The sequence below is a fragment of the Drosophila sulfurigaster genome, chromosome 2L (genome assembly GCF_023558435.1).
Source record: "Drosophila sulfurigaster albostrigata strain 15112-1811.04 chromosome 2L, ASM2355843v2, whole genome shotgun sequence".
NCBI classification, from domain to species: domain Eukaryota; kingdom Metazoa; phylum Arthropoda; class Insecta; order Diptera; family Drosophilidae; genus Drosophila; species Drosophila sulfurigaster.
Window position 1 is genome coordinate 24,216,815 of NC_084881.1, and position 27,904 is coordinate 24,244,718.

The following is a 27,904-nucleotide window of genomic DNA, read 5'->3' on the forward strand; positions in this document are numbered from 1 at the left end:
TCTTGATCAAGCTACACAACTGCGAATGACAGGGTCACTAGTGACGTCATAATTTGTATACGATTCTCTCTCGCTCTCTTGGTTCTTTGATGGTCGCTCAGCTGGTTTGACGGCCCCTCTCTCTTTCTCACCCACACTACTGCCATTTGCCGCCTCTTGTTTTGTCGTTTTGAACAACAATCATCATCTACATATCAGACCACAAATTCAAGCCGACCGAAAAGCAAATCATCGCAAGCCGATAGCAAAAATTAACAACGATGAAGGGATGACGTGCCTCTAAAAAAACCAAAACTAAAACCAGCGACTATTAAAACATGTAAGTTTGATGGGGGAGAGCCGGGAAAGTTTGTGTAGTAAAATGTAATAGAAAGCCACGCTGTCTGTATTGTTGTTTGAGTGTCGTGTGTGGGTGCAGCAAGCAGCGCAGCAAAGCGCCAAAGCGCGTCGCGACTTGACATTGAAAAGTTAATTGCATTAGGCGTCTACATAAATGTTTATTGGGTTGCCATTTATGCAAGCCACGCACAAACAACAAACACAAGCGACAGAGAGACAGAGAGTCGGGAGAGAAAAGCAGCACGCCAGCATCCCAGGTCTAAAGCGTTGTGGATTTTGTAGTTGGCGTAAAAGCGCTTACAACAGCAACAATTTCACACGCACACATGCAAATACATCAATACGTGTACGTGTGCACGAGTGTGTATGGCACGTTCTCTCATTGCCTGTGTGTTTGTGAGCGCAGTGTGTCTCTCTATCGCTTGCGCTTGTTTTGTCAATTCTCCAAAAACGCGTCGCGTGCTCCAACAACAAACACCACCCCAACCTGCGCCTGCCGCCTGTCGCCGCTGCTACTGCTGCTGCCGACGTCGTTGTCGTCGCTGCCGTCGTCCACTGCTGGTGAATTGTAGTACAAAGCAGCAGCCCCATTCATCGTTCGACACTCACTGCTGCTGTTTTGTTGCCCAGAGTCCGGATCATATAGTTTTTGATTCCCATTTTGCTCTGGCGTCACACAAGAGGATTCCGTTCATTTTGTTGATTTCCCCCCTCTCACCACCTCACCATCACACTCGGCAGCAGCAAGGAAAAACAAGAAACAACACGGTAGCTCAATGTTCGCGTTCACATTTTGCATAATTGTTTAAAAAAGGAAAATTGTGACTCCAAGTAAGTTGTAAAATTATGATACATTGTTCAAAACGATTTTCGCGTGCAGCACGCATTCAAATGCAAAAGTGTATGTGTGTGTGTGTGTGTATGTGTGCAGTTGCAAAACGAAAAAAAATTGTAAAAGAAATCCTTGCGAAGTTGCAAGCCAAAGTGCTAAATTTAGACCTGAAACCAACAAGGCTGCAGCACGCAGTCGCTGCTTGTGCTGCTGCTTCTTCCTTCTGCTGGCCCCCCCCACAGCCAAAACACCCACACCACAAACTGTATGCATAAGCACACACATACAAAGAAATATACTTACACGTATGTATGTATGTACATACTTCAGTTGCTGGCGCTCTCGCTTACTCTCTGCGTGAGGCTCTGTGCAAATGCACTTATGCATGTGCCTATGTGTGTGTATGTGTAGTATGAATGGAACAAAAGTACTTAGCGCTGCCAACAGCGACGCAACTACAACAGCTACATCAATGCGGAATCGATAGTCAGACGACGTCAACGTGGACGACGCTGTGGAGGAGAAGAGAGCGACAGCGAAAGAGAAAGAGAGAGGAGGTCTGCTCCGGATAAAACAACGCTGCAAAGTCGTTTACGTTTTACTGTCGTCGTGTTCTCCCCGTTCTTCTGTGTACGTGTGAGTGGATGTGTATGTTTGTGCTTGTGGGGCACGTAGTTGTCGTCGTAGTATTTTCCGCGTAAATTGAAAGCAAATTGAATGTGATTGAAACTGGCAGCAATACTTTCAAATTGCATTCAATTTTGCACACACAAACCAGACAAACTTGCTAACCATATTTCGAGACATATCTCTGTTTTCTATGTCAATTTTCCACACATTTTTCTGAATTCATTTTTCATATCAATAACGCAACGACTTTCGCACGCTTTGGTATTTTTTCTTCTTTTTTTGTTGCATTGCTTGCACTGCTGGTTGTCGGCGTCCATTACTAGCGCTGCTGCTGCTCGTGCTGCTTCTTCTGCCCATACAAAATACTATGTACTACGACGCAGGCAGCACGCTGCATTTCTACCGAAAAATCCCGAAGCCTCGTCGAAGGCACACGAATCATCGGCACGAGTTGTGCGCGCATGTTTGGCCCCTAGTCTACTGTACCCTCCCCTCACCAACATGCCGCCCTTCGCGCGCCCACTATTCACACACAGTCCAGACCAGCCCAGCCAGTCAGTCAACCAGTGCAAAAAGCTCCCACACACATACACGCATGCACACACGTACAGAAACTGCAAGTGAGAGAACAGCAACAACAACAACAACAGTAGACAGCAGAAGCAGTAGTCGCAGAGCTCCAGCGCCAGCGCAGAGATTTTTTGGCCATAATTTTTCAGTTTGAGCGCAGCGCTAGCCGGTGACGGGTGATGATAGTAATACGTACATAGTAGTAATAAGTCGGCGAGCCGAAAAGTCTGCCACACACAGAGAGCAAGTAAAGCATTGCAGTGCAGCCCCCAAGTGCAATTGCAGTTTTGCAAAAAGTTTTTCGTGATTAAACCGGGTTATAAGATACATAGACATACGGCAAATATTAAAAACATTTACTACTCTATGCAAAAAAATATAAAGCACCTACTACTTATTCTAATTTTGCTGCTGCTGCTAATGCTGCTCCTGTCTGGCCGTGGGGTCCTGTTGAGGCAGAACTTTTTTTGCTTCCGCAATACGACGGACGACGACGAGACTGAAAATCGATAATTTCGTGCTGTATAAGTTACGGCGAAAGGTGCGCGCTCACTCGTCTCAGTTGTGTGTGTTCGGCTCTCTGCGGTTCGGCTTTTCGGTGTTCGGATTCAACGACGAAAGCAGCATTCTTATTGTTGTTGTTGGTGTTGGTGGCGTAGGGTGCAGATTACAACAAGAAAACGCCGCGCATGAAACGTGATTGAAATTATTGCACAAAAAGGAAACGGCGCTTACACGCGCCATACAGGCGTGCGTAGGCGGCAACAGTGCAAAAGAGTAATACATTGCAAGTGTGTGTGTGTCGGTGAGAGAGGGCGCTTAAGAATAGACTGAGCGCGCACTGGAGCTCGCTCTCTCGCGTAAATCAGGAAGCAAAAGTAAAGCAAAAAATAACAAACAAAAATACACACACACCGATGGCTGCTGGCTGGCGAATAAATAGAAACCGTAAAGGCAAAAATTTGTACTAGCATGTAGTAATAGTAGTAGAGAAACGTGTGCAAGTGCGAGAGCGAGAGCAAGAGGACCCCACGGACATCCAAAAACACCCATACACGAAACGGGTGGCTTGACGGGGACGTCGCAGCCGCCGTCGCGTTCGCAGTCACCGTCTCCGTCGACGTCGTCGCCGTCGTCGTAGTAAGTTTTTCTGTGTTGTGGGTGCAGCGTCGCGTAAACACGAACGTGTGTGCTTGTGCGAATGTGTGTCTGCGTGTGGAATGTGTAATACATATAAATAAAGGAAAAAAATAAAGCACACACAGCAACAAAATCATGATAAAGTTTGTCAGGCACAAAAGTCGCGAGAATTCATTAAAGGCATCGAAAAATTTTCTGCGTAAAAAGGTAGCACTAAACAAAATTACTCTAAGTGTAGTTGCTATATCAATAAAATACGGTATTTGTAATAACACAACACTTTGTTTTTTATTTTTGTTTGCAGCGTGAATCGAATGACTCTGGTACCGAATCTGATGGTGAACTTCTCGATGTGGAAAACAAACGTCACTTAGACGTGGATATGGAAACTAGTAAGTAACGCCTCGACCTTTTGAGCAGCCATTTTTTTCCATTGTTGTCGCACCAAAGTAACGATCTCAAATCGATAATGATAAATTTAAAAATGAGCATTTTTTTTTTATTTCCCTGTCATTTCTGAAGGACTGCTTTAAGCTAGTATGATATCGAAATCGATAACCATGTCTTAAAAGCTTTCAAACTAAATAGTTTTTGCAAATATTAAATACCATTTTATTTGTGTATCCTCGTAACAGGTTTGAGTTCCTGGACGGATGCAAACTCACCTACAACCGATACTGCATGCTCATCCGAGTCTTCTGCCACTGCTGCTGCTGCAATGATGTGTCACCATCAAACGTCGTCGTCCTCATCCTGCGCCCATCTCATGTACGATCAACACAGTTCTGAGGAGGAGCTCGAGGTGATTAATGGGCCCTCAGCCGTGGCTGCGGCCGAAGCAGCTGCTGCTGCTGCTGCGGCGCATACAACCACAACAGCAACCACCAGCGGTGGCACAGTGGCATCTTCGTCGTCGTGTGCATCGCGTCTATCGAACCGAGGATGCACCTCATCGCTGGATACGGAGGCGCCATACGATGAGCAGCGCGCCACAACATCAGCGAACTCAAAGCGTTCCAGCTCAACGCTAATGGTTGAGAATCGAAAGCGTTCTTTGGCCCACAGCTCGGATGATGAGGTGAGTAATGACCAAAGTATCCAAGTACAGATTAATTAGTGATGGTGATTAGTAAGCAATTTAAACTTGATGATAATGATGTGATTCGGTTGTTCACAGTTGCGCAACTCGTTGGAGCCGATATTGACGCCCGTGAATTTTCGTACATCGCCGCCATTGGAGGCATTTAAGCCAAATCGTAGCCATATGATGTTCCGCTCCACAACGCCACTGATATTATCGGAGGCCAGATGTGGCATCGAAAATATTAAATTATGTGATAATAGTGTAAATGAGGAGAACGGTGACGGCAACGGCAGCAACAATAGCAACAGTAACAATAGCAGCAACAACAACAGCAGCAGCAACAAATGCCCCAAACTTGGAGCGGCAGGAGGAGGAGGAAGCAACGAGAACGAGCCGAGTGTTATTAAGGCATGCAGCAGCAGCTTAAAGATGAGCAACAGTTCGCATCACATTTATCAGCCGCAGCCCAAGTATAGTTTCCATTACAATAGCTCTAGAAGTAGTCCGGCCTCCACCACAGGATTGGACATGGAGGTGCGTTCGGTTAGTCCGCCCGCGAAATTATTTCATTGCGCCATCTCGCCGCGACGTCGACCCAGCAACAATGTTGCTGGAGGAGCAGCTGGAACTGCTGGAGCAGCAGCTGGAGCTGGAGGAGCTGTTGCAGGAGCTATAGGTGAAACAGCGAATGCTGCCGTTGCCGTTGCCGCTGCCGCTACACAGAGACTGCAGCGACCGCATCGGCCGTGTTTAGATTTTGATAAGATGCAGCAGGTGAGTCTCTAATGCAGAGCGCGCTAACAGCGAATGAAACGGAAAAGGCAAATCAAAGACTTTTTATACAAACAACAACAAAACAACATCAACAACAACAATACTGCAAACTGTAAGAGAGCATAAATAGAGAGACAGAGGTAGAGAGAACGAAAGAGTACCTAAGCAACCAGTGTTGAACAACACTGGCCTCACAATTAGGCGCACACTACACGATCAAACGGCATGACGGGACATCATGACGGTCGATCGTCAGGCATAAAAACGACTCAAACACAGGCATACAATAAACAAAACAACAGCAACAAAAGATATCATCAAATCAAATTATGTAAAGCTAAAAAATAATTGAGAAATTTTAAACAGAAAATACGCTAACAACAAAAGCAACAACTAACAATAGAAGCAGCTATTTTTTCACAATTTTAAACCAAAAAAAAAAAAAAAAAAAATGGAAAAGAAAAGAAAAACAGAAACCATGACAAGTTTGACAGCATAAACAGTAACGGTGTTTAGATATATGTATGTATATGGATAAATGTATGTAGTAACTACAGAATTGTAAATAATGAATTTGTGTGCGTTGACAGAGAAAAAAAGATAACCATAAAACACAGAAAAAAGCCGAAACCGAGACCCAAATTGAAATGGAAACCAAAATCTTTTTGAAAATTGGCATAGGGCTACGTTGTTAGCGAATGTTTTAATTTTTTTAATCGTCAAACATGCAAGCAAAAGAAACTTAAAATTAAATATTTAAAAAAAATTGAAAAAAAATAAAAAAAAAAAAAACAGAAATAACAAAATGTGGTGTGATGTAGAACGAAGACTCGAAAACTTTAAAGAGCAAAATTATATTTCTATAAATTGTGTAATGTGCAAAGCAAAAAATAATAATATTGAGGAGAGAATAAGCGAAATGTGAGCGGTTAGTGGGAGCAGCAAGATATCGAAGGAAATAGCGTAGCAAACACTGGGGACAAACACAACAAACAACAAAATAGCAACAGGCAACAATGTGAAGCAAACAATAGTAAATAAAATTAAAAACCAAAAACCAACATAAACTTTTGTAAGCAAGCAAATACAACAAGAAATTAACCTAAGTTGGGCAGTTGAAAAAAAATAAACAACAACCAGTTGATTATGTGTTTAATGTACAACAAGATGAAATAGTAAGCTATTTTATAAACAATCTTTAAATTTATCCACAAACTAAACAAAAATTATAGAAACGACGAACGAAAAAAAAAAACCAAAATGCTGCCATCAGTTAAAACAATTCATATGTGTATATGTTAAATGAAAGATCTGATCCTTTATTTACAATATGATTGATGAGATTGATGATGGAACAATAAACGCAACAAAATAAAACAAAATTGGACAAAACAATTGCAGGCGCATATTATGTGTATTAGTGAAACAGAATTCATTTTTCTTTGTCAAACTTAAGTAAACAAAAACAAAACAAAAATACAAAAAAAAAAACCAAAACAACCAATAATAAGCCCATATTAAATTAAAAAAAAAAAAAAGAAACAAAAAAGAATGAAGAAAAAGCAACCAGTCGATATGAGAAACCAAATGAAAAGCAACAAAAAAGTAAAAATAAAATAAAAACCGTAATTGTGTGCAACCATAGCAAACAAAACAGGCAACATACATTTTTAAGTATATATATTATAAACGATATTCAAAGTAATGCTAATTTTAAATCATATTTAATGTGAGAAGCAAACAACAAGATTTCTGTTAACTCCAAAAGTAGTTGAAGAATTTCGTAATCCATATTTTCAATAACCATACCCAACCAAACATTATGACGATTTTCACACAGATTCAACACACACACACACCCACACACACACAGTAACCACACCACACCACAATACACCACAACCTACCAAGACAGCATAATCCACACCACCAACGAAACTAAAAACAAAACAAACATGAAAAACAAAAACAAAAACTATATCCATCAATGATCAGGCAAGTAGTCGAGAGCTAGCTGGAGGAGAGAAGGGAAGTGCTAGGTACTAGGCATGCAGTTTTCATCATTTTTAAACAAAAATTAATTAACGAAACAAACAAAATGATAAGAAAAAGAAATTATATTATATATACATATATATTATTATAAATGGAGAACGGAAGATATCATGGACTGAGCGTATGTTAGAGAGCAAGTGTGGAAACCACTACTAGGTTCTAGATTTTAAGTTGCAAAGTGAAAGATAAATTGTGAAAAAGGCCATAGAAAGGCTACAAAAAACGGTAAAGCACACAAAAAAAGAAAAAAAAAAACAGGAGGCATCTTCAAAGAAAATTTATGTTGAATATTTTTGAGACACAAAACTAAAAAACAATGGAAAAAAGATGAGAAAGAAATGATGAAAAACCAGTTAAGTTGTAAACAAATACAAAGATTTCATTGCGGTTTGGGCCTGCAGACAGTGCCCACGCCACTTGTGTTGTACATAGTTACATTAATATTTATGATATATATTTAATATATATATATATATCGAAATATATATATATTACTCATTAAAAAGATGGATGAAAAAAATGAAACCTTAAGAATTAAGACGATGAACGGTACAAGTGCAAAAAGAATGAAAGAATTATAAAAAGAAAAACAAAACGAAAAAAAAAACAACCAAAACAAAGAAAATGAAAATAATAAAGAAATGCTCTGCAATAGAAAGCAAAAACTCTCAACATTTTTAAATATCCCTTTCCAATTTAGCAACTGACGATAAGCGAATCGCAATGGAGATATTATCGTCTATCGGCAGAGTGGAAATCGATGGCGTTTTACATATTTAAAATTTTATTCGTTACTTTTATGCTTAAAACGCTTATAAACAATTGCTATTCTAGACAGTGTGGTCAGTTCGATGCTTCAACGACGTTTCAGGGAGCTGATGTATGTACATATCAATTACAGGCATTCTTTATATACTATATCTATATATACAAATTGTTTAATACTATTATTTTGGAGAAACCTTGGCACATGGCTATAAGCCCAAAATTTCCTGCTCATTGTCGCCGCAAACGGCATCAGACTTGTTATTCAAATTCATCTCATCATCGTCCTCATCTTCGATTTGCTTCAATTTTTTGCTGGTGCCACGCGTACGTTGTGCTCCTCTGCCAGGTTCGTGGATGCGAGCGTGCCGCTTCAGATCGCCATTTACGCGGAACTTCTTATCGCAAAGGGTGCAAGCATATGGCTTCTCACCAGTGTGTATCTTAACGTGGGCAACCAAATAGGAGCTGGCCCGAAACGTTTTCTCGCAGTACTGGCAGGCATAATTACGCTCACAAGTGTGTATCCTTCGATGCACCACCAGCGAGTATTTACGAGAGAAATTCTTGCCGCAGAATTCACACATGTGCGGCTTGAGTTTGCTGTGCTTCGAGTCCGTGTGATACTTGAGATCGCCCCACTGGCGGAACCTCGTGTCGCACTGCTCGCACTTGTATGGCTTCAAACCGGAATCTGCAAAGAGGGTAACAGATTAACCAATGCTTTAAAGAATGCTACTGTGACTTACGCGTCCTGGCGTGTGCCTTCAAGGCCCCTTGAGTGTAGAAGGCGCGATCGCAGGTAATGCAGACAAAAGCTCGCTCCTTCGTATGTGTAAACTGGTGATACTTAAGCGCATTGTACGAGTTGAAATCCCGTGAACATTTGGCACAACGAAACTTGCGTTTGAGCTCACTTCCTTCACCATTGTCGTTATCGCCCGGTTGCTTGGTGGCCTCCTCCATGTCCAGCAGATACAACTCAGCATTATCATCAATCACTGAGGCAGCTGGCGAAGATGGCATGCTATCCGTTGGGTCCGCATTGGACTCTTCCAGTTTGAACGTATCGTTGATTATCAGAGGCGAACGTTGCAACTGCTCAATGGTCGATCCAGCAGCGCTGGGCGTTGGAGTTCGCACCGGCAGCTCATGCTCTTTGTCCAGCTCACCGACCTCATTTGCCTGTGTTGTCTCAATGTAGTGTTTTTTGTGGCACATGTCCAGCTTGGACTGGTGATGTTGTTGCTGCTGCGTTGTTGGTTGCTCTGCTGGCGGATGTTGTTGAAAATGTAGTGCCATTTGCTCATTTTCGATTTCGGTGGACTTCAATAGCGGCGGTGTCGTGGGTGGCGGTGGCTCACCGGGCAGCAGCAAGCCGGAGAATGCAATGTCGGAGAAATTATTGTTAAACCAAGGCGCACGCATGCCACTTGAGGTCAGCTCCAGATCGACCAGTTCGTCACAAGTGTCTTCAATGGATACTTTATCCACCACATTGCGTATGCCCTCCAACATATCCTCAGTATCGCTGAATTCCACATCGTCCACCACATTGGCCACATCATTGGATGTAGATGGATTTGTGGAGCCAACGTTGGGCGTCAATTTATCGTCAGCCTTATGCAGGGACAAGGCATCTGAATGTATGACCATATTGACGCCCACATCATCCACTACATCGTCATCCACATGGCTAATATTGTGAAAGTTGTCAAAATTCAGCTGCACATCGTGGAATACTTGATCCAGCTTCTCCTGCTCCTGTTGCAGCTGCAAATAAGTGGGAGTAAGGTAAGTGTTTTCTTCATACATTCTTATTCAGTAAGAGTAATCATAGAATTGCTATTTGGAAGAACAAAAATTACAATGGTTGGTCCTACCTTATCTTCTGCTGAAAGTCCGCACATGTCCAGTGGCTCCTTTTGCTGCTGCTGTCGTTGCTGCTGTTGATGTTGCTGTTGGGGTTGATCTATGCTGGTGGGGTCGTAGTGCTCCTTGAGATGCGCATAGAATTCAATTTGTGTGTGTACAGCATAGCCACAGATCTCACAACTGTATGGGGCCACCACAGGCACCTGATGCTTGTGCTGCTCCAGTTCCATTTCTATGCCACCCAACGAACCCTTCAGCTTACGCGAAATGCGCTTCTTGTGTGGTAACACTTTGCGGGCATTTGTCGTGGACACACTGTGCGCATAGAGCAGTTCATCGTCTTGCAGTGCCGGACATGCCACATCAATGGGCACAGTAGGCTCTATGGCTAGCGCTGGGAAGGTTGGTTGGGAGCCTTGTTGGGGCACCACATCGTTGAGCGTTAGAAATTCCACATCTGTTTCCTTAGGATAGTTGTTGCTGTTGCGTGTGCGTTCTTCGCTTGAAGCGGGCACATCATTCGAGTTTGTTGCATTTGGTTCATCCACAACATGTTTGTTCACAAATTGGAATATGGAATTGTGAAAATTAAGCTCTGGCGGAGTCAGCGTGTGATGCTTTTCCCCATAGTCGACACCCACGTTGCCAGTTCCTGTGCTGCTATTGGTTGTGCTTAGATTTCTAGGGCCTTCGGCTTTGGGAAACACTCCAGATTGGTCCATTAAATCCATCATAAAGTTGTTGTGCATCAACTCTGTCGCCAGCAGCGTCTGAATGGATAAACATATGAAATACAGTTGCATTGGGTGAATTAATATAGCCATTCACTTACGTGATCGATGAACTGTTGTGTATCCACTTCTTTGCGCTCCATTTTGTTCGTTTCACACAAAAATTCATTAAAAATAAAAGATCAACTTTGAACTCGACAAGTACAAATCTAAATTGCAGAAATTCCTACAGCTGTTCAGGCTGACCAAAAGTGGGATTTCAGAAAATAGGTTTCTCATGTTGAAAACTACTATAATAACACCTTAAATTCGTAGCTTGGTCACACTTTATGTGAAAGACTATCGACGCAGGAAGCGTGAAGTCGAAATCGACTATTTGGTATTATCGATAAGTTTCAGTAGCACTCGCTAAAAATTTATGGGCAGCACTTTACCATGGCGCTAAATTCAAATGTTTTGTGTGGCAAACGAAGGCAAACATTTTTCAGAATATATTTAGTTCTGAACTTAAATGTCAGTGAGAAAACGTTTCGCTGGGACAATAGCACTAATGATGCTTGTAATTAATACAAGAGTCATGCCTCAGTCATCAGCAGCATCAACTTAATGCAGATCAAAGCGATTGCGACTTGCATATACAATCTCCACTTCAATTGTTGCCCGGAATTGCATGTCAAACACATTCGAACGGCATCTTTAAGGTGTTACCGCCTCGGCACTGTGGTGGCAATGATGGATTTGGATCTGTTATTGTTATGATTCGTATGAATTTGGTGCGTAATTGCTTGGCACAACAACACTACTAAGTAGAAGCTACAAATGTTCATCTAAACAAAATGAAAAGAGAAAAAAGATGTTGTCTCGCCGTGTGGTTTATTTATTTTTATATCCACACTGTGTAATGCAGGCGAAAGGCAGATCAAAAGATTTACCAAAAGCCACACAAAATATATTGTCTAATAATTGTTTATTAAACATTAAAAGACTTATGCCAAATATTAAACAGCCGCCAGCCATCACATAAAGTGTCAGAGAGAAGAATAAAAGTACATAAAATTTTATTGCGACCAGTTCAGTTCAGTTCAGGCTGTTCTCAATTCCTCTCTCCCCCCCAAAATATCGTGCAACATATGGCAACCACTGAGACTTGCTGGATTGCTGACTGTCTCGTCTCTCTGAGCGCACAATTTGTGCGCTAAGCCCTCTGATCCATTTACCATAAATATGTTGATATATCACAGCGCAGGATTAGCTTCCTGTTTGCAACCATATGGAGTTCCGACAATTTTTTGTTCTTGGGCACACTCGAGATGCAGAGAGCGAGGGAGTCGAAGGGGATCATCATCTGCGGTGGCTGCCACTTGAGCGTGTTAAATATATGAAGTGTTAATTTGTAAATGCATGTAAATTGGAATGTTTATTGTTATGTTTGTGCTTCAGTTTTATGTGGCCACCAATTGGTTGGATCCGCTCTTGAGCTCCCTGAGAAAGGGTATCTCTTAGTCATTCATTTTCTTTTATTTTCCCCATTTTTATGAGCATTTCTTTTTGTAGTAGATATCTACTTGCATACACCTTTTGCTTAATACTTTAATCCAAACAAATTCGCAGATGTTTTTGTCGCTGTTTTGAATTTGTTTTTATTGATTATTGCTTTTGTTGTTTGGTCTTTATATTCATATATATTTTTCTGATATTTTGAAGCGCACAAATATTATTTTTTCATTAGTCGAATGCAAATAGATTTTACTGCCTTGGCGGCAGAATATTGTGAACGCCCTCAGCTCTCATTGCTACCTGATCGCAAGCTGATCTCTTGACCAGCTCGCAGTATTTCCTCTTTTCCACTTTTCTACTTTTCCATTTCCCATTCTGCAGTTTGTTTATTTTGCTTTGCTTTCTTTGCTGCCCACATTTTTATTTTTTTGGGAAAGGTGTTTGTTGGCAATTCAGTTTGTTTTTGGTTTAGCTCGATTCAATTTAATATAAATAAATAAAATGCTTACAAATATTTTCGACAAATATGCAAAGTCAATATTTGTTATAGGGCTTCCTTAGCTGACTGAGCAAATTAAAAAAAAATGGAAAACCTGCTCGAAAGATTTTCGAAATGAGATTTGTGATCTTTTGTGGGTTTGCTAAAAGAAACCATCTACAGAGGCATCTGCATGATTTTTAATAGAAATTCCTTTTCTCATTTAAAAGGAATGCTAAAATGATCGTACAATATGAGAAAAAGAATGATATAAAGAAAAATACGTCGAAGAGGATAAAAATTATTAAAATATTTCTTTGATAGTTAAAAAATAATGTAATCCTAAAAATGTAATAATGTTTATATTTTCAATATTTCTGTAAGATCTTAACTATATACTCGTATTGCTTCACATATTGTTGTCGTTTTCTTTCTTGTTTATTTATAATTCGCGATTGGTTTATGTGCAAACGTGACCAAAGTTAAATATCATTAGTTGCAACATTTGCTGAAGCCCAATATGCGAATCTTTGCTAACCAAACTGAGGCAGCAACTTGACAAACTGACAGCTTGCCATGTGTGGCAAGTGTGCTGTACATTTCGGTGGCTGTTGCCACATGCTCGTTAGAAAGTTTGTGCAACAAAAAAAAGAAAGAGGCTGTTTTTTTTCGTTTTGTTCGTTTTTTATTATCGCTGCTTTTACAATACATAATGACATTATTATTATAAGCGTGCTTTTTTGTGGATACAACAAAAGCAGAGCAGAGCACGGAAATGAGGGGAAGGAGAGGGTGGGAGAGAGGCACAAGGACTCGGACCGCCAAAGGAGCGAAGCGAAGCGATAGTTGGGAGTGTGAGAGAACAGGAAGTATGGAAGTGGGCAAGTGCCTTCTTTTGTTCTTCGTCACGTTCTGCGGTGCGCACTCGGGAGCCAGAACAGTAACAATCCACCTTGCCCCAGCTGGAGGAGGAAGCGGAAACAGCCGCAGTAACACAGCAACACAGCAATAGCAGCAACAACAACTAGAGGGGGTTGCGTTTCAAGAGCTGTTCGATCGTTGGAGAGTTTATGCCAAAGACTTTTGCAAAACAAAAGCTGTGAAAGCGATGTGGCACGGGCTGTTGGTGCTGCTGCTGCATAAATATTGTCGACAACAACAACAACAGCAGCAGCAGCAGCAGCAGTGAGTGACAGTGGCAAGTTCCACCTCACTCCCTCTTACTGCCCCCTTTTTCTGTGTGGCCCCGAGGGCCATTGCTGCCGCTTTTTGTGGCGCACGTTTTTCATAATTTTGTGCGCATCTCAGCGAAAAATCTGTTGACGCAATTGTCACGTGCTGCTGTGTGTTGTTACTTTGTTTTTTCTCTCGTTTTTTATTTTTTATTTTTTGTTGCCTTGTTGTTGTGTTGTTATCGTTGTCGTTTTTCACTTGTCCAAAAGGATGTGCCACCCGATGAGGCACGCGCGTATGGCGCATAGTTTTACCCACATGCTTGCCCCACGTGCCACTTTCCATGTGGCCCAGACAAAGTGCTCGACGCTCTTTTTAATCAGATCGAGCTGGAAAAGAACATCTATATAGAGGAATGTTTATAAAAGACTGCATTCCCAAAAGCGAAAAGTTGTGTTAAGAAATTTGGCATAACTTGGATCAATTTAAGATTGAATTTGTTTGCATAATTATTATACAAAATAATATAATAACTAAAAGAAGGGAGTGCTAGCAACTAAGGTCATCGACTCGACAGTTAATTTATATGTTGTTATGTTTGTATTTTAGTAAATTATTGTTCTACAGAGCGAACCTCAAATTTTGAGATCAATTAATATACTAAAAACAACAACTGAAACAAAAATTTAAATTATTTTATTTCGGCATTCTTTCAAATTCAAAATTGTTTATAATTTATGTTTTCTTTTCTTTATGAAATGACATTTAACAACCTTGTTTTAAAAAGCGTGCAATTTGTTTAATGATCTTAATTGTATCGAATTAACAAAAGGAAATGTTGTTACGCTATTGCATTGAATTGAAGCAAAAACATTTTTATAAATTCGTTTAGTTAATTGAATTTGATTTATTTGTGCAACATTTTGAGGGGACTGCTGCAGCCTTGTCCTTGAAAGTATCATTGTATATCAGAAAGCAACATATTTCTATTTAAAAAAGTGTTCTTTCTATAAAGGATGTGCTTGCATATATTATGTATTTTGTAGCAAATATTTTATGTAAACTGAGTAAGCAAATCATGTTACTTGATTTAAGACAAGAAAAGTCTTATTTCAAGAGTTGTTTTTGAGATCAAAAAGTTGTCAAACTTCTGGTTTGTTATTCTTGATTTAGAATCTCATATTTCCCTCTTTAAAGTACAATATGAATTGTGCAATTTTGCAAACCAAATTGATTGAAATAATTTTCTCAATTGAGAAAAATATGTGAAAATTGTATTTAAAATATAATCACATAAAAAACACTCAGCAGTGTTTTATGTGTTAAAATTCAGACGCGTTTCTTGCAAATGCCAAGTGCACGAGCTCAATAGCTATGCATGGCATTGTTTTGGGATCATTAAACTCTGGAAGTAGGCATATCTAACATGTAGGGTCTACCATATAGGGTCGCCGTTGTCGTTGTTGTTGCTTTTGGATGCCCGCTAAGCGAAACCACACGCCCAGCTTTGGCTCTACCTTTTTGCCAATATTGTTTGACGTTACGTCAATCTGAAAACACCCCGAAAGAAAAAAAAAAAAAAACGGAATTGAGATGAAAGGAGAGACTTCTTCGGCAAAGCTCTTGATTGGGATCGATGTCGTTATGTTCGGTTGGCAGCAATTGCTGCGATTGCTGTGATTGCCACAGCGATAGTTTTCACATGTTTTGTTCAAGCATTAATTCCGTTTAAATGATTTCCACTTTATTTTCGATTTTTATTTTTATTTGTTCTTGTTGCGCACACATTTTCGCTTTGCGCGTAATCAACTGGAAATGAATTTGACCAACACAAGAGGTTCTCTTACACGAATATATTTATAATATAAATACATATTTTGCAGTTTTTATATAGTATTTGATTTGTGTGGTGGCCCATTAAAATGATGATTGTCAGGGCCATTGAGCCGTGAAAATCACGGCAATAGCACACACAAAGAGCAGAGCACATTACAAATGTATTTGATCATTTTCGATTCGCATTTGATCAGCAAGGTCAAACGATGGCCACGACTCAATGCCAAACAAGCTGAGCTTGGCGTTCTCTCTGTGTGTGTGTGTGTGTGTACGGTTAACCAGCAAATGGCCAAAATATGCCATTTACATTGGCCACATCGCAGACAGCGCTGGGCCAAGCCAAGGACAGCACTCGATTCCAAGGACAAACTGAACTCGGACAGCTGAGTTTTCCTCTCGGGCAACAGGCAGAAGGCATCAGGCAGAAGACATCAGGCATCATGCCTGTCAACAGCATCATCAACAGTGCAGTCCACAGCGGGTGCAATGTCCTTTCACGACTCATCAGCGTCCTGTTGCGTGTTGTCTCTCGCTGTGGATCTGTCGCTCTCTGTTCTGTTCTGTTCTGTTCTGTTCCTCTCTGCCTCCTCTGGTGCGCTGCTGGTGCAAATCGCTGGCATTTAACACTAACTTCAGTTGTAGCTGCTGCTGCTGTTGTTGCTGCTCCCGCTGTCCCTGCCAAACAATTGTCACTGCCAAAACACCTGAAGTCGTAAGTTGCAACTGCAAACTGCAACAACTACAACAAGAACTCTGACATCTCTGCTTTCTATTCCCAAATTTTTGTGGAGCAATACAAATGTGCAACAAGTCTCTTGTTTGGTTTTCCTTTGATCTGCTGCCGTCGTCTGTAATTCGAGTCATCGCATCACACTTTCAACAGTGTCTCCTCTCCCGCTCAAGTGTTTCGGAGGTTTTGTAATTAACCGACATTCGAACAGCGACATCTCCAGTTGCCAAGTCGCAAGTTGCCAGTTCCCAATTCGAGAACTATGTCCACGCCTAAACACTTCACTTAACGCATGTGTGTTTCATCTAAGTCTTCGTCTTCGTCTTTGTCCCTGGTGTCGCATTTCCACATTAGCTGCAGGCGGCGCCGCCAACGTCATCGTCACCGTCACCGTCACCGTCACCGTCACCGTCACCGCCTGCCGCTTCGCTCCCCCCCACACTTCAGCTGACCGCCCCAAAACAGCGCCAAGGCGTTAATGAGAAAGTGTCACTGATTTGACGTCTGTCGTCAGTGCCCGCGGCAAAAGACCAAAGATTTATCAACTTGTCAGCATCTGAGACAAAGCAGAGGCAGAAAGAGCAGGAAAGGGCAGGAAGACAGTCAGGAACGTGTGGATCCCCTTTGCCGAGAGGCTGGAGACGTTGTTTAGGAAGTTCCTCAATTAAAGATCAATGAATTGTTGCCATATACAATTCAAATAACTGACACAATTACAAAGTGATTAAACATTGCGGCAGAGTATTGAACAAAACTTGTTATAAATACGAAGAATTATCATATGAGAATGATGTAAATTGAAAATTAAAAACAATATATTGATAACTAAGCTAGGCTACTACAGGTGTTTAAACATATTATTTGGTTACGATTGGATTAAAAATTGAAGTTATTTAAGAAATACTTTTGTATGACTAAAAACGGTTCCAAGTTGCTTTGGCTGATAATCTGGTATTTTTTTGTGCTCTGTGGTATGTTTATCGATATGCCAAATGTAACATTCGGTATATTTTTGCATTTTTCGGTATATATCCGGTATTTTTGTGCTATGTGGTATATTTATCGACATGCCAAATGCAACCTTCGGTATATTTTTGTATATTTCGGTATATATCTGGTATATATTGTGCTCTGTGGTATATTTATCGACATACCAAATATTACCTTTGGTATATTTTAGTATTTTTCTGTATATTAATTTGGTACATTTTTAGAATATGTTATTTTCTTACTTGTTTTTTTTTCCAATGCATTTAAATATAACATCTGGCATATTTCTTTGATTCGGAAATACATTGACCGAACAATTACTTTACAATTCTTTTCAACTTTTCTCTGGCAACTTTAGCATATTTCTTAAATACGATATAATATTATTGTAGTTTCTTAATCTACTTCACTTCTATTCGCATCAGTTGATCCTAATTATTATATGCATTCTTTATCGGTATGCTAAGCCGTTGATCTTGATTATTACTATATAATCTGTACCATCGCCCATCTATTGACCTATTGACAACAGTTGGAGGCATCGTAAAACCTGCCAGCCCATTAGCAGCTGTTATCCTGTTGCTATTGCTGTTGCTGTTCGATCCTTGGTTCGATCCTGTCGCTGCATAAATCAAAACACAGAGCATTTCCCTATTTTTGTTGGACAGTAAAAGTTAATTGCTGTGTTAACACGTCCACACACAAAAGCGGACAACAATACAAAAGGAGAGGGAGAAGTCAAGGGAGAGAAAGAAGAGCACTGCTCATTTCAATGCGACCAAAAAAAGAATTCAAATTGAAATTCTTTAAGACTATTAAAAAACCGAAAGGCAAATGCAAACAATCCGCTTATGACGTCGTCGGAGTTCGTTTGTTGTTGGCTTATGGATCAGTCAGTGGCCGATGGATTGGAATTGAAATTGTTGCAGTCAACTGAATTGGCCAGCTGACTTTTGATTCTTTTGATCCTGTGCTCTAACATTTTGCACGCGCTGCAATGATTTGTGTTTGATTTTCCTCCCTCACTCTCTGTCTCCCTCTTTGATTGCGTGTGCTATGCCCGCTAGGAGGATCAAGGATCACCGTCACATAAATCAAGGACTCCCGCTGCGTCGCAACGTGCACAATTCGGCATTCATTTGGTTTAGTCATCTTGTGATTCTTCGCGTCATTGCTGAGGTTGGAGAACAGAAATAAAGACATCGATGAGCGAGCGGAATACAAGAGACTTCAAGGCGTTGACTCAGTTGCCAGTTGCTGGTTGCCAGTTGATCCTGCACATAATTGAGACATTTCGCTTGCGGCTTGCCTCGGTCCATGCCTCAGATCTTTCTGGCGGCTGCTTTCTTGTTGCCACCGACAATGTGATAACGTGTTTCTAAAACAATGCCATCAAAGTCAACCGATCTAGCCATGTGGCTTCAGTTCTCAATGTCCTTTTCCCTCTATTGTCTTCGCTCTTGCTCTTTTTTTCATTTCGATTTTATTCTCTTTTTTTCCGTTTTGTGTTTTGTTCTCGAACGGCTGCATTTTTGTGTCAGGTGACATTTTTGCTTTTATTGCGTTAACAGCTTTGTTGGCCATCTTTCGGCACGTTGGCAACAATGTAACTCATTTGCCCCCGCTCTCCTCGCTTTGATCTGCTTGTCCCACTGTGCGGCTGTTGTCATCTTTTGCCGCCTGCTAATGCTTGATAATGTTGTCATCTTGGTGTTGAAATCTAAAGATTAGCCCAAAATCACGCGACCTGCAACTCAAAGCAACTTATTGAGGTAATTGAGTTTGTTCATCGAAGCTTAGGTTGTCCTTAAAACTATTCAGAGAGTAGGGAAAGGGGATATACTTGGGAAATGGATAATACTTTAATGTTTTTTCAAAGTGTGAAATATGGATTACTATGTGAAATAAAAACCTAATTCGCTAAATGAAGATTTAGTAAACAAATTTCTAAATGCTTTTCATAGAATATAATTCATAAAATGTTAATATATATGTGGGTTACTGTGTGAAATAATATCTTTATATACAAAATCATTATATATTTTTTAACAACATTTCTAAATGCTTTTTAGAAAATGCTTTACTGATAGGATATTAAAACTATTAATATACTCCCATATTCATTAAAATTCCATCTTATTGAAATTTCAATTAAAGTACATTCAATATTTTCTTGAACGAAGCGAGTTCATTATTGATATTGGGAGATTAAAAGTGTAATCTGCAATATGTTTTTCCTTAAACATAAAAAACGAAGTAGTATAAAGTGTGTCAGCTGTACAACAGTCTAGAACACATGATTACATTTGCAGCTTGTTCAATCTAAAAACAGCTGCTTACCATATCTAACTAGGTCTAACTACTCTATATGGTGTGCCTATAAATTGGTTACTAAACACTTTATGGCTGCTTGAACAATGCGGTCTAACAACCACATTAGGGTGGCTCATAAAATACCCAGCGGACAATTCAGATCGTAAGCGTCACTGTCGTAAAACTGACAACACCCACTGCAACTGATCTGTTCCACAAAAAAAAAGAAACAACGACGAAAAAAAAAGGACAACTGAAACTTATTGATTAAGTTGTCGGTGCGGTTGGACAGGACCACAATCCGTTGCAGGAGGGGAATGGGAATGGGAATGGAAATGGGAATGAGAACATATGCCAGACAGGATACATGGCCATGGACAAGATAGCGAGAGTTGATCGAATTATAAAGGCAACTGGTTGCAGATTCCCAACAAAGAGCAAGAGCGAGCGAGCGAACGAACGTTCAATTGATTCGTCACACAGATTTGGATACATTAAATGCAATCATTTGACAACAGGACGAAAATATTTTCATCCATTGTGTCCTAACAATACAACAGCAACAACGTTTGTTCGTCTGTATTCGTTTTCGTATTCGTATTCGGACTCCCCCCCAAAGCGTAGCGAATTCCCTTTTTGAGGACGAGTACAGGATGCCTCCTTATCCCACACGCTGACAGCAAGACTGTGTATGTGTGTTAGTGTATGCCTGTGTGTGTGTATGAGTGTATTGTCTGTATGTGCTTGGAACAACGCCTGGGAGCCGGCGATAATTGCTCGTTAGTAGCAAACATTTCCATTGCCCCTGTGGAGTAAGATATCTCTGTCCGATGAGATGATCTGAAAATTGAGATTTTCTCGCTTCGTGTTGCGAGTTGGAGCTGAGAATTGTATGGCTGATAGATAGCTAATGAATTCCCAGCTTGACTAAGCAAAGCACTTCAGTTAAAGAAGACTTTTTTGAGGTCGCTAGCGAGTGTGGATTGCAAGTGGATGCTAAATGTGGAATGTGCTTTAAATAAGGAAATCGTTTTGAATTGTAATTTAAGATATTTTAAAATATGTAGTAAGATAAAAAAAAAATAAACACATAAAAGAAAGGAAATTAAATTAATTTATGTAAAATATGTGTTTGATTCGTAATGAAATAAAAAATTTTTTAAAATACGAAAATGAGAAATGAGAAATAGATCCTTGCATATATAAAATATAATAAAATACAAATATATATATACATAGATTGTAGTTCTACAATTTTTATTTTTTTTTTTGTGAACATTTTATAGTCCTTATTAAAATGTGGAATCAACTCCAAAATAAAAATTAAAAAATCTGTAAGATATACTTTTCTATTTATGGGATGTGGCTGTATTTTTACAATTTCTACAATTAATTTTTTTTGTAGGTATTTCATACTCGTTATTATTTGTCTTTGCGGAATTGCATGATAGTTGAAATAATGTCAGAAAATAATGTGGAACTGTTGAAAAAACATATGCAGCTCATGTGGAAGGCCGGGAGATCAAACGAAGCGAGCGAAACTAGCAAAAACAAGAGAAATCGAAAGAAAAACAACGAATAACAGAAGGAAATACTTGGACAAATGGCCTTTGTTTTGAACACTTGCTCGACAAATCAAATTTGAGAGTAGACTATATACTACACGGTACATATATGGTTGGATGATTGGATGGTTGTATGAATATTTGTAGTGGCCGTATGCTCTGTTTTTGTTGGAACAATTGTGAAAATAAATCGACCGAAAGTCAAGTAGAGACAATGAAGACGTCAGCGCTGTGGGTTATTAGAAGACGACGTCTTCATTTGGCGGCGTCGGTGAAGCGCTTTGATATCTTAGACAACTTGACAAAACAATCAAAGCAACGCCAGCACGTATAGACAACAAGCAGCAACCGACCAGCAAAACAACCAACAATTGACAACAACAACACATGTTCAAATGACTGTCTATTAATTTGCGCCATAGTTTACTACTGTTATTGAAGTTGCTCATGTTCTTCTCCGTCTCCGTCTCTTTTTTTTTTGCCCAAATATTTTGTACGTGTGCAACAACAATAGATCGGGGAGTAAAAAAAAAAACAAAATAAAGAGCGAGAGAGATGAAAAAGTAGGCAGCGCACTTTGACGCAGTAGTCCAATTGCCGATGATAATGATGCACTCAGTCGGCAAAGTTGAAAGTAACCTCCGTCTTCCCATCTTCGTCGCCGTCTACATCTTCGACTCCGTCTCAATCCCAAGTCCAAGTAGAGAGGCTGAGGGATAAATGTAGATTTGAACGCCTCGAATTTTCATTTCTCTTTTGTGGCTAAGCGGCTTCTCTTTTCTTGCCTTAACAATTCATTTTGTGTTTTGTTCTTTTTTCCATTTTTTTTTTAATGCTCGGCGTGGGCAGAGTTCAACTAATTGAGTTGGAAATATGTTTTTTTGCAAATGCCATGACCAAACTAGAGAGTAGAGAGTAGAGAGTGGGACCTGCTTCAAAGGACCTGCCGCCATTGCCAGCTAGCATGACTTTTCGACTTTTACCTACTAGCTGGACATGGCTTCTTCGGTGAGTGATCCTCTGTGATCCTGGCGCATTTTGACAGCCGCGACAAAACTAATTGATTTCAAAACGGCGCAAAGTCGACAGATCCTTAAAATGCTCGCCCACACATGTGCACAACAGTTGCGAAATGCAGATAAAACCAAAAGCAAGCCGACAAATTTTGTGTCGAAAAGTCTGAATCTTGATAGTTAAAAAGTTGTATTTTTTACTGATGTGAATACAGATAAGGATATAGGCGTCAACTTTTTTTTTGTTTGTCGAAATCGTATATTTTGGCGTTAAACAAAATATTTTATTGGTAAAGAATTAATTGAAGCATTCAGAAATCTCTTTCTGAAGCAATTTATTTTCATATTTTTAGCATTAGTTGTTTTATCGAATTATTTATTTACCTATCACCATGTTTATTTGATGAGAATTTAATCATTAATTTACCACAAGTACTAAAAATTTTTCTTTATAAAATACTGAAGCATTTCAATAATTTTATTTTTTATTTTAACGAATTATTTATTTAATTTTTAATTATTGACAAAAATTTATTCATTGGTGTGTTAAAAAAAAAAATGTAAATACTCACATATATTGTAATCATTTTTAATATTTTCATTGCCAAGTTTTTGGGGTTGAATATTCGGTTGAAGATAATTTCAAATTTATTCGTGTTAAATTGCGGAAAAGTTTTATTTGGATTTTCAATATTGTGATTAATTTTTTTGATAGTATTAGTTAGATTATGCCATTATTTTTTGAAAGGGACAAGTATATCCTTTTTTCTTTTCTTTAATTGAAAAAATGATGCTCTCTTGCATTACAATAGCAACGTGTTAAACCAAATAAGTAACCATAATGTGGAGTGCTCATCGCTCAGTGCGATTCTCTAGAAAAGTATTGCAAGTTATGCATGCATATTTAGCCGTGACTTTCGAGTGCAAAATGAGCAAAAAAGGTTGTAAGCGAGAGAGTAACTGATGCATTAGAGTCACTGATCGATGATCAGTGGCAGCTCCATGGTGTCAGGCCATGGATCAGACCGCCTGTTGGCTGACATTATGGTTTCATTGCCAGACCACACTTAGGTGAGAGCTTCACGCTTCGTCCTCGCTCTTGGTCCTGGTTCAGTCTTCGCCTTGTCACGCCTGGCATATTACCAAAACGAAAAGAAAAAGGAAAAATACATTGACTTGGCGAATTTCCAAGTAGACTCCGTGGCCACGGCACAATGTCCATGTAATTTTGAATTAATGCCACAAACATTTTTGGGTGACAGGGGGAAAGTTTCATCCTCATTTCGTTACGCCGCTGGTGTTCCATTGAGTCTCATAATTGATCGTAATGTGCGATATACTACGTTCCACAGCCTGTCAACAGACATTCGTAGTGCTGTCAACAGCAGGACACTCACTGTGTCTGCGTCTGCGTCTGTGTGTGTGTGTGTGTGTGATAAAAAGGACATTCTTCGTTGCATTTGTCGCGCTCGACAGACGCTCGCTGTGCGATCGTTCGCTCGGCCCACACACTTTGGACTTTGCACTCAGTCGAGGCACATCCTTGCCGATTTCACGGACACACAATGCACATGATCGATCGCCAGTGTTCAGTGTTGTCGCCATTTGCCTGCAATTGGCATGCAAGGATCCCTATCTGAATCTCTCTTCCTGATCCCCACCCCAATTGATAAATCGCGGTGAAGATTTGAATGAATGATCCGCGTTCTTAACTTCTAGGTAGCCCAGATTTATGCTATTTTATTGCTGGCTTTATGACCCGGCTTTATAGCGCAGGTACAATCTAAATTTACGATTTATTCTTCACTCTTTTCACAAAATTTATTTGAATTGTTTTGCTAAATATCGTATCGAATTGTAATATTATTCATAAATCAACAAATGATATGCATCAAATGTTTATTATCAGCCATAAATTTTTTTATTAAGTTCTCCCTTCAATAACTTTTACGGCTTAACATTATTTAGCTATGTTTTGTCATCTTAAAAATAATATATTCAAAAAATGGGAATATTTATTTTCAACGATATGAGAACTAATTTAATAATTTGCCACAATTTTTCATCTTACTTTTGGTTTATTCAAAATATTATTATTTATAGCACATTTATAAAATTCAAAAGTATTTTTTTTTTCAATTTTTTGCAGTCCCTTTGTTGCGATATTTCAAATTGTTTGTTACAATTTTGTTGACTTAATTAAAATTAAAATATAAATTTAAATTACCAAACCATAATTTTTAACAGTTTTTCTCTTTCAGCAGATCTATAGCCTATGTTTGATTTATGTGCTTAATCATTTTACCAAAATATTATTTAGCAAATCCATTTCTTAACATTTATCCATGCTTAACATATGTTTATCTGGGTGATTTCTGCATCAAACCCTCACAAAATCTTCTAGAAGTCGCTTAAAACCGACTCACTAACAAAATGTTTACTAGGATCCATGTTGTATATCCACAGTTGTATATCAAAAGGCAGCGTTGCAAGGCCAAAGTGGTAGGATTTTCTTAAGAAGAGCGATTTAATTAATCTGTCGCGAAACTAGAACAAATCCCGCCAACTGCCTGAACATGATTAACCCTTTTGCTTGGCCAGGGCAAAAAGGGATTACCTGCTACTTGAGCTCCATTGAGCTGTTGAAAATCAGCGTAAATCAGCGTGGCAGAATGTTAAGCCAACGTGGATTTCAAGTAATCCCACGCTGAAAGAAAATCCTGAAACTGAAGCTGAAACTGGAAAACTGAACTAATTTCTGGAGTGGATTAGAGAAGCGCAAAAACATTCCACGAATCTGGAATTTTTGATAGCAGTGCAATACAGAAAATATTTTGCGTTTGTCGTACTCGATATGTGTATTTATTTATTTATTTATCTATTATTGTTGTTGCAATTAACTGTGCAATATGCTGACATCACAACAAGCAACAATATGGAATGATAGAGCGAGAGAGAAAGAAGAGACAGAGCAATGTCAGTATACAACTGGTATAGAACGCCTACAAGCAGGAGAGACGGGGCCGAGCATCCCCTATTTGGATTGGATGTAATGGATATTTTGACGCCGAAGCATGCAAAGGGCTGCAAATAAACATCCACAAGTTCCAAAACAAACGACGACAACAGCAACAAATAAATACTGGCCAGCTGTGGATGGCAAGTGGAACAAAATGGTCTGCCAAACCGGTTTTCAGTATGAAGAGATTAAGAGGCGGAGCCTGCTTGCTTGCTTGCGCTTGTGCGTTGTATTGTTCTGTCTACCTAACCATGCGCTCTCTCTTTGGGGTGGGTGCGAGTGCAAGCGTATGCGTGTGTGTGTGTGTCTATTGAGTGAGAGCATGCGCAAGGCGCGCTCACTGAGCCGAGGGGTATAAATAGCGCGGTCAGCAGCCGAAGAGAGTCAGTATTGAGTTACGCAGCGCAACGTGCACATCAGCAACAGTTACTCTCGTGTGTGTCAAGAAGAAGATAAGAATTTGAAACACAAATTTAAAAGACCAAAAAGAAAATATTTACAAAAATGGTGAAAAGTGTCTGCGAAATGGAATTCAAAAGCAATTTCTCCATCGATGCCATTTTGGCCAAGAAACCCACAACAACAACATCAGTCACAGCTGCAGTGATCAAGCATGAACCAACAACAGCACCAACAATGGCAATGCCATATCATCAACATCATCATCATCGCCATCCCATGCCATATGCCAACTCCGATGGCGAACTCTCCGCCTCCGAGGACTTTGACAGCCCCTCTCGCACCAGCACTCCGATGAGCAGCGCCGCTGAGTCGTTGTCGTCGCAGCACAATGATAAGCTCGATGTGGAGGAGTTCGATGATGATGGCGACATTGAACTGGATGGCGAAGATGACAGCGATGGCAGCGACAATGCCAGCAGTAATCCCAGCAAGAAGCAGAAGATCAGCGCCAGCAGCAACGACAACAAGAAGCCACCGTATAGCTACAATGCTCTGATCATGATGGCCATTCAGGACAGCGCCGAACAGCGTTTGACCCTCAACGGCATCTATCAGTATCTGATCAATCGCTTCCCCTACTTCAAGGCCAACAAGCGCGGATGGCAAAACTCCATTCGCCACAATCTCAGCCTGAACAAATGCTTTACGAAGATTCCACGCAGCTACGATGATCCCGGCAAGGGCAACTACTGGATCCTGGACCCCTCGGCCGAGGAAGTCTTCATTGGCGAAACCACCGGCAAGCTGCGTCGCAAGAATCCCGGCGCCAGTCGCACTCGCCTCGCCGCTTACCGCCAGGCCATCTTCTCGCCCATGCTCGGCGGTGGTTATGCCGCTCCAGCTGCTGCCGCTGGTTATGGCTACCCTGGTATGCCATTTGCTGGCGCCGCCGCCGCTGCTGCCGCCGCTGCCCTCTATCAACGCATGAATCCCGCTGCCTATCAGGCTGCTGCTGCTGCCGCCGCTGCGGCTGCTGCTGCTGGCTATGGACAACCGCAAATGCAGTACCAACCGACATCGGCTCCACCACCACCGCCACCGCAAGCAGCGCATCCCCAGCTGCAGGGTTATCCGGGTGCGCACATGAATGCCGAGCTCTTCCAGCGCATGCAGTTCTTTGGCAAGTTCCCCGCCAGCTAAGCGATGTCAGCGACAGCCCAGCGCTCAGCGTTTTGGTTAAAGTCAGTCGACAGTCGTCAGTCAGTCAGTCGAGACTGTCAATCCGGCAGTCCGTCGGTCAGTCAGTCAGTCAGTCAATCAGTCGGTCAGCAGGACAAGCATAAGCACTTTGATGTCTAGCAATCGCATTCATTTGTGACCGTCGCCGGCCTGGACAGCCGGCAATTCTTTTTGGAGGAGCAGCGCCCCCACCTCACCTCCGCTCCCTTGAGCACTCCAGTTACGCCACAGACTGGTGGCAACCCTAGCATTAATTAGCAACAAATTAAAAGCAAGCAATTAAATAAAAATGCATTTCAAATGGAAAAAACAAACGAATTTTTTTATATTTTCAACATCTTTTTGAATTTCAGCTTTTTTGTAGCTACTTTAGCCGTATATGGCTAAATGCTTAGCTACCTTTTTAGCTGCTTTTAGCTGGCTGATGACTTAATTAGCTGGCGGCAAACATGAAATCCGTTTGAAGCTCACAAAACACATACGAACAACGAGGAGGAAAAAAAGAGCGTTCGCCCTTTGTTGTTGTTGTCTCAATTTCTTGGCTCTTTACATGCCCAGTGACAACTCCAGCTGTGCCCAGCACCGCAGGTAACCCAACAGCGATCGGAATCGGAATCGGGACTGCGACTGAGACTGGGATGAAGACTCCTTGCCGGGGTCCAGTTCCAGCCGAGCCTTTGTCTAAGGGAAGCAAGCAAGCAGCACACTTCTATTTGCTTAAACTACACTTGGTAGTTTTTCTTTAACTTTTGTTATACAATTTCTCAACTAATATGCGATGGGTAAAAGTGAAAGATGAGAACCCTAGAAAGGGGCACCGACAGCAACCCAGGGGCCACTTTTCCAACAGGCAA

General features: G+C 40.6%; 3 protein-coding genes across 5 annotated transcripts; 2 read left to right on the forward strand and 1 right to left on the reverse strand.

Annotated features, from left to right (window-relative positions):
- The first annotated feature begins 187 nt into the window (after positions 1-187).
- On the forward strand, positions 188-6,931 carry LOC133850173 (homeobox protein 5). 3 transcript variants are annotated; one of them, XM_062286192.1, is made up of 4 exons: positions 188-319; positions 3,816-3,903; positions 4,147-4,589; positions 4,689-6,931. In XM_062286192.1, exons 2-4 carry the CDS (start codon positions 3,894-3,896, stop codon positions 5,379-5,381), a joined length of 1,146 nt encoding a protein of 381 aa, XP_062142176.1. In that variant the 5' UTR covers positions 188-319; positions 3,816-3,893; the 3' UTR covers positions 5,382-6,931. The 3 variants fall into 3 exon arrangements, with proteins under 3 accessions (XP_062142176.1, XP_062142165.1, XP_062142156.1); XM_062286181.1 differs by lacking the exon at positions 188-319 and adding an exon at positions 925-1,170; XM_062286172.1 differs by lacking the exon at positions 188-319 and adding an exon at positions 2,521-3,718.
- Positions 6,932-8,193: 1,262 nt separating this feature from the next.
- Positions 8,194-11,056, reverse strand: LOC133850161 (serendipity locus protein H-1). The gene is made up of 4 exons (XM_062286163.1): positions 10,897-11,056; positions 10,073-10,834; positions 8,939-9,962; positions 8,194-8,883 (listed from the first exon to the last, which is right to left on the reverse strand). Exons 1-4 carry the CDS (start codon positions 10,936-10,938, stop codon positions 8,399-8,401), a joined length of 2,313 nt encoding a protein of 770 aa, XP_062142147.1. The 5' UTR covers positions 10,939-11,056; the 3' UTR covers positions 8,194-8,398.
- A 14,234-nt stretch (positions 11,057-25,290) lies between these two features.
- Positions 25,291-27,351, forward strand: LOC133850532 (fork head domain transcription factor slp1). Its single transcript, XM_062286655.1, has one exon. The coding sequence runs from the start codon at positions 25,914-25,916 to the stop codon at positions 27,009-27,011; it is 1,098 nt and encodes a 365-aa protein (XP_062142639.1). The 5' UTR covers positions 25,291-25,913; the 3' UTR covers positions 27,012-27,351.
- The last annotated feature ends 553 nt before the right edge of the window (positions 27,352-27,904 follow it).

Bases quoted from the DNA above. Each gene is read 5' to 3' on its own strand.
- LOC133850173 (XM_062286172.1), top strand. From the start codon at position 3,647: ATGATAAAGTTTGTCAGGCACAAAAGTCGCGAGAATTCATTAAAGGCA. The intron at 3,904-4,146 runs GTAAGTAACGCC...TCCTCGTAACAG, and splicing joins AGACGTGGATATGGAAACTA to GTTTGAGTTCCTGGACGGAT. The intron at 4,590-4,688 runs GTGAGTAATGAC...GGTTGTTCACAG, and splicing joins CCCACAGCTCGGATGATGAG to TTGCGCAACTCGTTGGAGCC.
- LOC133850161 (XM_062286163.1), bottom strand. From the start codon at position 10,938: ATGGAGCGCAAAGAAGTGGATACACAACAGTTCATCGATCAC. The intron at 10,835-10,896 runs GTAAGTGAATGG...TTATCCATTCAG, and splicing joins CACAACAGTTCATCGATCAC to ACGCTGCTGGCGACAGAGTT. The intron at 8,884-8,938 runs GTAAGTCACAGT...CCCTCTTTGCAG, and splicing joins GAAGGCACACGCCAGGACGC to ATTCCGGTTTGAAGCCATAC.
- LOC133850532 (XM_062286655.1), top strand. From the start codon at position 25,914: ATGGTGAAAAGTGTCTGCGAAATGGAATTCAAAAGCAATTTCTCCATC.